Source organism: Mandrillus leucophaeus, unplaced genomic scaffold (genome assembly GCF_000951045.1).
Source record: "Mandrillus leucophaeus isolate KB7577 unplaced genomic scaffold, Mleu.le_1.0 Scaffold23, whole genome shotgun sequence".
In the NCBI taxonomy this organism is placed as follows: Eukaryota; Metazoa; Chordata; class Mammalia; order Primates; family Cercopithecidae; genus Mandrillus; species Mandrillus leucophaeus.
Genome location: NW_012102365.1, coordinates 2,209,034 through 2,219,435, shown reverse-complemented (window position 1 = coordinate 2,219,435; position 10,402 = coordinate 2,209,034). Strand labels below are relative to the sequence as shown.

At 52.5% G+C, this 10,402-nt stretch overlaps 1 protein-coding gene across 4 annotated transcripts in view; it reads left to right on the top strand.

The window, feature by feature from the left end:
- FGR (FGR proto-oncogene, Src family tyrosine kinase) overlaps positions 1 to 9,910 on the top strand; it is a 23,775-nt gene extending 13,865 nt beyond the window's left edge. For all 4 annotated transcript variants that reach the window (XM_011981689.1, XM_011981692.1, XM_011981690.1 and 1 more), the window contains 9 exons: positions 560 to 658; positions 4,907 to 5,010; positions 5,198 to 5,347; positions 6,351 to 6,506; positions 6,582 to 6,761; positions 7,265 to 7,341; positions 7,608 to 7,761; positions 8,847 to 8,978; positions 9,075 to 9,910. In XM_011981689.1, coding sequence (XP_011837079.1) covers positions 560 to 658; positions 4,907 to 5,010; positions 5,198 to 5,347; positions 6,351 to 6,506; positions 6,582 to 6,761; positions 7,265 to 7,341; positions 7,608 to 7,761; positions 8,847 to 8,978; positions 9,075 to 9,283 — 1,261 coding nt within the window. In that variant the 3' untranslated portion in view covers positions 9,284 to 9,910. The remainder of the gene's footprint in view (positions 1 to 559; positions 659 to 4,906; positions 5,011 to 5,197; positions 5,348 to 6,350; positions 6,507 to 6,581; positions 6,762 to 7,264; positions 7,342 to 7,607; positions 7,762 to 8,846; positions 8,979 to 9,074) is intronic.
- The last annotated feature ends 492 nt before the right edge of the window (positions 9,911 to 10,402 follow it).

Below are 10,402 nucleotides of genomic sequence, written 5' to 3'. Positions count from 1 at the left end.
CTGGGTTCAAGTGATCCTGGGACTACAAGCAGGAGCCATTACGCCTGGCTAATTTTTTGTATTTTTAGTAAAGATGGGGTTTCATGATGTTGGCCAGGCTGGTCTCGAACTCCTGACCTCAGGAGATCCACCTGCCTCGGCCTCCCAAAGTGCTGGAATTACAGGCATGAGCCACCACACCTGGCCTCTGCCAGGCTTTTTAAGCCACGTTGAGAAGTCTAGATTTTATCCAGAAGGAAATCTGTAGCCATTTTCTGTGGGGAAGTGACCTAGTCAGCTGTCCACTGTATTCCCAATCCCCAGCCCAGCCCAGCTGAGGAGCCCATGGAAGAAGCTAAGAGCCCCAAGTGCCCCCGAGCTTATTCCTTCTGCAGGGACAAGCCCTCCCAGGGAAGCTGCAGTGGCTGGGGCAGAGCAGACAAAAGACCTGGTGGTGGTGGGGTGTCCAAGATGGGGGGTTGGCAGGATTCATCTCTGCAGTCCTGTGTGGCTCCGCCTGGCCCCAGGGTGCCTTGGGGGCTGGGGGTGCTGCTGACCATGCCCTGTTCTGTGCCTACAGTGAAGGTGACTGGTGGGAGGCTCGATCTCTCAGCTCCGGACAAACTGGCTACATTCCCAGCAACTATGTGGCCCCTGTTGACTCCATCCAGGCTGAAGAGTAAGTGAGGATTGCGGCAAGGCCAGCGCTATGGACAGGACCCTGGAGTCCAGACTCCAAGGCCACCTCTTGGACAAGTCATTGCTCCAGTCTGAGCCTGTCTCCTTATCTAATAATTTTGTAAGGTCATTGTGAGAATAAAAGAAGATTATACTGATAATAATAGTAGTAGATAATACTTACAGAGCATGTACTATGTTCTGGGCACTATTGAAAGTACTGTCTGTGTATTAATAGGGTTAGAAACTACTATTACCCTATTTTACAAATGAGGAAGTTGAGGCACAGAGAAAGTAAATATCCTGTGCGAGTTCACACGGCTAGTGAGTGGTAGAGCTGATGTATGAACCCAGATAGTTAAGCTGCATTGCTCAGCATTATACATATTGCCTCCCAGTAAAAACAACAGTGTGTGAGCTTTAAAAAATTGTAAAGTGCTAAACAAGTGCAAGGGAGCATTACTAGGAATTAATTCTATTAAGGAGACAAGAATTTTTCTTTTCTTTTCTTTTTTTTTTTTTTTTTTTGAGACAGGGTCTTACTCTGTCGCCCAGGCTAGAGTATAGTGTAGTGACACAATCACAGCTCACTGCAGCTTTGACCTCCCTGGCTTAGATGATTCTTTCACCACGCCCAGGTAATTTTTGTATTTTTAGTAGAGATAGTGTTTTGCAATGTTGCCCAGGCTGGTCTTGAACTCCCGAGCTCAAGCGATCCGCCCATCTTGGCCTCCCAAAGTTCAGGGATTACGGGCATGAGCCACTGAGGCCTGGCCCAAGAGGCAGGAATTTATCATTCATTGAATGCCTTTATATACTTGAGCAAGTATACTACAGCAAGTATTTACCACCTTGGTTGATTTAACTCTCACAATAACACTGTTGATATTATTAGTTTTTTAAGAGACAAGGGCGTGCTCTGTTGCCCAGGCTGGGGTACAGTGACATGATTTTAGGTCACTTCAGCCTCAAACTCCTGAGCTCAAGTGATCCTCCCACCTCAGCCTCCTGAGTAGTTGATACTACGGGTGTGTGCCACCATGCCTGGCTAATTTTTATATATATATATTTTTTATAGAAGCAGAATCTTGCTATGTCGCTCAGGCTGATCTCAAACTTCTGAGCTCAAGTAATCCTCTCACCTTGGCCTCCCAAAGTGCTGGGATTTCAGGCATAAGTCACCATGCCTGGCCTTGATATTATTATTTTAGACAGAGTCTTGCTCTGTTGCCCAGGCTGGAGGGCAGTGGCTCAATCTTGGCTCACTGCAACTTTCACCTCCTGAGTTCAAGCAATTCTCCTGCCTCAGCCTTCCAAGTACCTGGGACTACAGGTGCACGCCATCACACCTGGCTAATTTTTGTTAATTTAGTAGAGATGGGGTTTCACCATGTTGGCCAGGCTGGTCTCAAACTCCTGACCTCAAGTGATCTTCCTGCCTCAGACTCCCGAAGTGCTGTGATTACAGGTGTGAGCCACCATGCCCAGCCCCTTGTTATTATTATTGTCCCCATTTTACAGATGAGGAAACTGAGGCTCATAAAGCTTTTAAAAAGCTATCTCACAAATGTCATACATGTATGAGAAAAGAAGGGATTGAAGAGACTGCAAAGTGAGAATCCAGGACTCTGTGATTGATTTGGGTTATGGGGAGTGGGAGGAATCAAGGGTGACTCAAAGTCTCCTTAAGGAGCTGGGTGGATGATGGCACCATTTGCTAAGGCAGGGAACACAGGAGCAGGTATAGGTTCATGAGTTCTAGGGGGTACTTGTTGGATTGTGGTTTGTGGAGAGGAACATCCATGTGGAGGAGGCTGCCAGCAATTCGATTAGGTTGTGCTTTGTATGGCAGGCAACCAGCCCATGCTAATCCATGCCCCTGAATCAGCCCAGAGGAAGGGGCACCTTTTCCTAATTGGCACTAAGACTGCTCAGTTTGTTTGCTATGGTCCTTGCAGAGGGCACAGTGGGCTAGGGCAGAAATGTGGAACTCATGAGAGTAAAGATGATCATTAACGCTATATAGGAGGGGGCCGGGGGCAGTGACACACGCATGCAATCCCATCACTTTGGGAGGCTGAGGTGGGTGGATCACCTGAGGTTAGGAGTTCAAGACCAGCCTGGCCAACGTGGTGAAACCTTATTTCTACTAAAAATACAAAAATTAGCTGGGTGTAGTGGCAGGCAACTGTAGTCCCAGCTACTCAGAAGGCTGAGGCAAGAGAATCACTTGAACCTGGGAGGTGGAGGTTGCAGTGAGCCGAGATGGAGCCACTGCACTCCATCCTGGGTAACACAGCGAGATTCAGTCTCAAAAAAAATTAATTAATTAAAATTTTTTTAAAAGCTATATAGAGGGTTAAGGAAGAGAGCAGAGAGTGAAAAAGATTGGCTCTGGGACCCCACTTTGGGGAAAGCTGCCCTCGAAGGAGAAGGAGCCACTGGAGAAGTGAGGAAATCCAGACCAGGCCAAGTCAGAACAACCAAGAGAGCGCAGAAGCTTCAGGAAACTAGAGAGGGCGTGTCAGAGGTTGCCACTGGATTTGGCAGTGGGGGTGACCTTGGTGAGAGATTTCTCTGTGCGAGGGTGGGAGGCGGAGGCCAGACAGCAGAACCTGGGAGGCAGTGGGAGGTGAGGAAGTGGAGACCCAAGTGCGAAGCACTTTTTCAAGTAAAGGGAAGGCGAGAAGATACAGCAGAATGTTGATGGCAAGATGGAACTTAGAATAGTTTCCTTTGGGGAAGGGAGAAATGTGGGCATGTTTGGAGGTTGTTGGAATGGAGAGGCTGCATGCAGGTGGAGGCTGCTGGCAGGAAGTGGGTATGACTGAGCAGGAGCGGGTGGGCATCGCTGAACAGGAGTGGGTGGGCGAGGTTCAGAGGTCAAGTGCAGTGAGGCCCAAGTCTGGGGAGGTGGTAGGAGGCATGAAGGAGAGGAGGGACAATGATGCAGAGGACAGGAGGTTTGTGGGGAGCTTCATGCTTGTGTCCACATCTTGGAGCCAGTGTCACCAAGTGCTGAGAGGTGCTCAGTGCAGTGTTGTGGTTACGGGTAGTGTGGTTAGGAGCACAGGCCCTAAAGCAGACAGCCTGGGTTCCTGTTCTATCAACTGCAGTCCTGACTGTCTAATGGGGGTGAACAATGTTAGCTATCTCACAACGTTGTTAGGAGAATTAAGTAAATACATACACGTATTAAGGCAGACCCTAGCATGAAATACGTGCTGTTATTATTATACTGATTATTAAGGAAGTAGCTAATGTCATGCGTGTGGGAGGGGGGAGGGCTTTGAAAAAACTTGACAATGTGTCCTGTCTATACAGTCCTTCAACACTTCCTCCGTTCCCCTCCCGCCTGCCCTCTTGGACATACCACTTGCCAGTGCTTTCTCCTGTTTCCTGAACTGTGCCTAGTACCCAGGGGCGGACTGACTTTCCCAGGGTCCACTAAGACTTCCACCACCCTTGGTTTGAAAACATGAGGCTCCTTTAATTCAACCCAAGATGGCCACAGACCAGTTTCATGATCATCTGAGTCTTCTATGGCACCTGTGGTCATGTCAGCTCCCCCATTGTACCTGCACAGTTGGTTTAGGGCTACAGTTCAATCCCGGATAGAATCCCCAAGGGAGAGGAGTGATTGAGGCCTGAGGTTGAAGTTTAGACTTAGGACAACATCCAAGTCTAAGAGAGTGCAAGAAGAGCAGGAGCTGGGGCGGGAGCAGCCAGAGAGAAGAGAAGCAGGAGACCATGTTGCTCTGGAGGCCAAAGGAGGAAAGGATTTGGAAGTGGGGGTGGGAGAAGGATCTGAGTGATCTGATTACTGGAGTGGTGAAAAAAGAACTAGGGTGAGGGGCAGAGGATTTTAGGTAGATCTCATTAGCCAGCCTGTGGACAGGTCACTTTCCCTCTCTGAGCCTCAACTTCCTCATCTGTAAAATGAGTGCACAGAGGGGCTAGAGTGAGATGAACTGAGGGTCCATGGCACCCTGATGACTGGGATTGAAGCAATTTTAATTCAAGAGAAACCTAACGAGAAGAGATGCTAACCTTTGCTGGGCACCTACTGTGTGCCAGGCATTTTACATTCCCCTTCTCTGTGATCCTCCCAGCCAGGCTGTGAAGCAGGTGTACCAGCCCCATTGTACACATGGGGAAAATGGAGTATTGACTTGTGAAGGGACGGCGCAGGAGGCTGAGGTGAGGTTTGAGCAGAGCACACCTGACTCTTGCCTGCCTTTCCCAACAGGTGGTACTTTGGAAAGATTGGGAGAAAGGATGCAGAGAGGCAGCTGCTCTCACCAGGCAACCCCCAGGGGGCCTTTCTCATTCGGGAAAGCGAGACCACCAAAGGTAGGGGTGGTGCCATGCGCCAAGGTGACTGGGAGGCCCAACCATTGGGGTAGGGCTAGGAGCCGTAGGGTGCTTGGGTCAAGGCCATGACTGGGACCAGGTCCTAGGGATGCTGCTGTCGGGCCTCTCCCAGCTCCCAGACTAGGGGAGAGGAGAACAGCAGATCCAAAGTGATCCTTCTCCACAGGTGCCTACTCCCTGTCCATCCGGGACTGGGATCAGACCAGAGGCGATCATGTGAAGCATTACAAGATTCGCAAGCTGGACATGGGTGGCTACTACATCACCACACGGGTTCAGTTCAACTCGGTGCAGGAGCTGGTGCAGCACTACATGGGTGAGGGCAGGGGCCTCAGATCCCTGAACCAACCCACTGAAGCATTGTCCAGATGGGGAGACTGAGGCCCAGAGAAGGGAAGGGTCTACCAAGCAGTATTGGCCAGACCAAAACCAGAACCCAAGGAGTGGTCTCCTAGGCCAGGAGCTTTTGTGAGCTTCTGGAGGAAAGCAGTCCATCACCAAGCAGCACCTCCTAATAACTGAGCAAGGCATTGGTCAGTTTCTTGCCTCAAGGCCTCAATTTGTGGAAACTTGATGGAATGTTTGTGCCACCTGAATGCCCCACCAAGGCACCAGGACTGCCCTGTGGGCAGACAGGGAGCCATCATCACAGGGCCCTGAGCAGGGGGTGACAGAGGCTGGTCTCACTTTTGTGAGAAACTCTGGCTGCTGGTGGAGCTTGGATGCCAGGGGACAAGGCAGAATGAGGGGTCCATCAGGAGGCAGGGGCCGTTGTCCAGGTGAGAGGTGGTGGAGACTAAATTGGTGGCAGTGGAGTAAAGACGAAGCAGATGATTTTGAAGCTGGGTAGGAGGCAGAATAGGCCTGACTTGGTGGAGAATTGGCTGTGGGGGTGAAGGCAAGGCAGGAGTCAATGCCCACGTTTCTGCCTTGATTGGTTATGCCAAGGATGAAGTCCATGGAAGACCATGGGCCTTATGTCCACACCTTTGCCTGGAATCCCCAACCCCATTTCCACCTGTGAGAATCCCACCTTATCCTTCAAGGCCCAGCTGGAGGCTACCTCCTATGGGAAGGCCCCCAGGCCTTACAAAAGGCTTACAGGGATCATCTCTCCCTCTGGGTGCCACTCCCTTCCTTGGGCACCAACATGTTCCCCTATTCAGTGGGTCGAGTTGCCTTTCTTCCTGGCCTGTGACCTCATTTGGGGCCTAGTTCCTTATAATTGATCTTAGGGTCTGGCACCAGGCTGGTATAGGATAAGGAGTGGAGGGGGATGTCCTGGCCCTCCTGTGACTACCCCATGACCCCTCCCCTAGAGGTGAATGACGGGCTGTGCAACCTGCTCACGGCGCCCTGCACCATCATGAAGCCGCAGACGCTGGGCCTGGCCAAGGACGCCTGGGAGATCAGCCGCAGCTCCATCACGCTGGAGCGCCGGCTGGGCACCGGCTGCTTTGGGGATGTGTGGCTGGGTACGGAGCTCCCGGGGGCCGGGGCGAGGGCCTGGGATCGGGGGAGAGGGTCCTGACAAGACAGCCTCTGAGCAGGCACGTGGAACGGCAGCACTAAGGTGGCGGTGAAGACGCTGAAGCCAGGCACCATGTCCCCGAAGGCCTTCCTGGCGGAGGCGCAGGTCATGAAGCTGCTGCGGCACGACAAGCTGGTGCAGCTGTACGCCGTCGTGTCGGAGGAGCCCATCTACATCGTGACCGAGTTCATGTGTCACGGTTAGGAGGCGGAGCCTGGTTGGGCGGGATTCAGGATGAAGTTAAGAGGGGAGTTTTCAGGCGTGGGACCTGGGACGCGATCTGTGAGGGACGAGGGACAATGGGTAGAGTCCCACTAAGGGACCAGGTGTGTAAAACGACTGGAGCGCTGGGGTGGGAGCCGGGCCGAGTGAGACCACTACGGATCTGGGGCTGGGGGCGGCGCCTCTGGTGTTGGGGGTGTGGGGCTTGGGCTAACGAAGGCAGAATCGGGAATGAGGGAGGGTCTGGGGCGGAGTCTGAGTGGGTCGTGTCCGGGGCACCAAGGAACAGAAGAAATGAGATGTGGGCAGAGTCCGTGTCTGGCAGCAGGGCCAGGGCGAGACAAGTGAGGGGTTGAGGTACCCGCGGGGTCCTAAGTGAGGGGCGGGTCCAGGTGGGCGGGGATGGAGGGGCGGGACCAAGCGAGAGGAGGAGGGGCTGGGGCCAGGGCTAGGGCTGACGTTCTGGCTTCCTCTTCCCAGGCAGCTTGCTGGATTTCCTCAAGAACCCGGAGGGCCAGGATTTGAGGCTGCCCCAGTTGGTGGACATGGCAGCCCAGGTAACTGGGCCAGCAGCCTTTACCTCCTGGACCTCCTACCTATTAACTGTTCACAAATTCTCTGTCCCTTCAAACGCCTGGGAGGGCGGCCCCGCCCACTGCATCAGCTGTGCCTCCAGCTGTGCCTGAGAGGTACTGCCTCTCTTTCTGGGCCTCAGTCTCCCCCTCTGGAAAGTGGATTTTTCAAATGGTCCCTCACCCCTCACACAGGCCACGGTGCTGTGAGTCCACATGAGCTCCCATCTCTCCACACTTTGGCCCCCCAGGTAGCTGAGGGTATGGCCTACATGGAACGCATGAACTACATTCACCGCGACCTGAGGGCAGCCAACATCCTGGTCGGGGAGCGGCTGGTGTGCAAGATCGCAGACTTCGGCTTGGCCCGTCTCATCAAGGACGATGAGTACAACCCCTGCCAAGGTGCCCTGCCTCACCCCACCTTCCAAGAGCTCCCCATGCAACAAGGGACTTCCATGGGGCCCCACACACTCAGGAACCCTTCTTCACCCCAGGTCACCCGAGTCACCCCCATCCTGATGTAGTATGAGAGGCAATTCTGGGCTCAAATCCCAGGTCGGCCACTTACCAGCCATGTGGCCTTGGGCAAGTCACCTGACCTCTGGAAGCTGCCTTTTCTCTTCTGTAAAGTGAAAATATTCAGATAACAGCAAATCAGCAGATGTTTACCAGGCACCTGCTATGTGACAGGCACAGCTATAATTCTTAAATGAAAGACAATGACGTGCAACAGTGGGAATTCTGTAGCCGGAATGCTTGAGTGTGGATCCTAGCCAGGTATTAACTCTGTGATCTGGGCAAGTTACCTAACTAATCAGTGCCTCCTTTCCCTCATCTGTAAAATGAGTCTCTATCTCATGGAGGTTTTGTGAGGGTTAAATTAGTTAATGCATGTATATCACTTAAAACAGTGTCTGGCACACAGGAAAGGCTAGCCAAGTATTGGCTGTTATTAGGATGAGAGTTATTGCAATGTTTGGAATGTGCCCATCACTATACTAGACACATAGTAGGTGTTGACTAGATACCAAGTCCTTTCTACTATGCCCAGAGACCCTTGTGCTCAGGATCCCCAAGATCCTCATCCCTAAAGTCCCCATTCTCTCTCTCTCTCTCTCTTTTTTTTTTTTTTTTTTTGAGACAGAGTCTCACTGTCACCAAGGCTGGAGTGCAGCGGTGCAATCTCAGGTTATTGCAACCTCCACCTCCTGGGTTGAGGCGGTTCTCCTGCTGCAGCCTCCCTAGTAGCTGGGATTACAGGCACCTGCCACCATGCCCGGCTACTTTTTGTATTTTTAGTAGAGACGGGGTTTCGCCATCTTGGCCAGGCTGGTCTCAAACTCCTGACCTCAAGTGATCCGCCTGCCTTGGCCTCCCAAAGTGCTAGGATTACAGATGTGAGCCACTGTGCTCAGACCCCATTCTCTTAATCCAGCTGTTTCCAGGGACCCCCTCACTAACTTTCCCTGCTCCCCCATCCTCTCCAGGGTCCAAGTTCCCCATCAGGTGGACAGCCCCAGAAGCTGCCCTCTTTGGCAGATTCACCATCAAGTCAGATGTGTGGTCCTTTGGGATCCTGCTCACTGAACTCATCACCAAGGGCCGAATCCCCTACCCAGGTTTGCCCCACCAGGGGTAGGGCTGGGGTGGGGGATGGTCATGGGGAAGGGCTTCTTCCTGGCTGTCCCTTTGACTAACAGAGCCCCATCCTTCAGGCATGAGTAAACGGGAAGTGTTGGAACAGGTGGAGCAGGGCTACCACATGCCATGCCCTCCAGGCTGCCCAGCGTCCCTGTATGAGGCCATGGAACAGACCTGGCGTCTGGACCCGGAGGAGAGGCCCACCTTCGAGTACCTGCAGTCTTTCCTGGAGGACTACTTCACCTCCACCGAACCACAGTACCAGCCGGGGGATCAGACATAGCCTGTCTGGGCATCAACCACCTCTCTGGCGGTGACCACCAGTCCTTGCCAATCCCCAGAGCTCTTTTTCCAAAGTCCCCAGGCTGGCTTAGAAGCCCATAGAGTCCAAGCATCTCCGAGGAAGCGGGCTGCTCTGACACTACCTAGGGCAACTCACTCACTTTACAGATGGGGCAAAAGGAGGCCCAGAGCTGATCCCTCATCCGCTCTGGCCCCAAGCACTATTTCTTCCTTTCCCACTTAGGCCCCTACATGCCTGTAGCCTTTCTCACTCCACCCCACCCAAAGTGCTCAGACCTTGTCTAGTTATTTATAAAACTGTATGTACCTCCCTCACTTCTCTCCTATCACTGCTTTCCTGCTCTCCTTTTATCCCACTCCAGTCCAGGTGCCAAGAATTTCCCTTCTACCCTCAATTCTCTTGTGTCTGTAAGTTACAAAGTCAGGAAAAGTCTTGGTTGGACCCCTTTCCTACTGGGTGGATGCAGTGCTCCAGGACTGGGGTCTGGGCCCAGGTTTGAGGGAGAAGGTTGTGGAACGCTTCCCACCTCTCTGAATAGTGTGTATGCGTTGGTTTACTGATTCTATAAATAAGTAAAATGACAATATGAATCCTCAAGCCATGAAATACTCTTGAACTTTCCTTTGGGAGGGAGGATGGTCAATGGGAGGTGAACGGACAGATTTGGCCACAGGCAGCAGCAGGGGAAGCTGAGAGAGGGCCCTAATGCCTATCAAGCATGGGGCATCCAAGGTGTGGAGTTTTAGAACACCCAGAGTCCCACTGCCCATCTGCTTGTGAGTTTAGAAGACAAGCAACTGGCCAGGCGTGGTGGCTCAAGTCTGTAATCCCAGCACTTTGGGAGGCCGAGGCAGGCAGATCACAAGGTCAGGCGATCGAGACCATCCCGGCTAACACGGTGAAACCCCGTCTCTACTAAAAAAAAAAAAAAAAAAAAAAATAGACGGGTGTGGTGGCGGGCACCTGTAGTCCCAGCTGCTCGGGAGACTGAGGCAGAAGAATGGCATGAACCTGGGAGGTAGAGCTTGCAGTGAGCCAAGATTGCGCCACTGCACTCCGCCTGGGCAACAGAGCAAGACTCTGTCTCAAAAAAAAAAA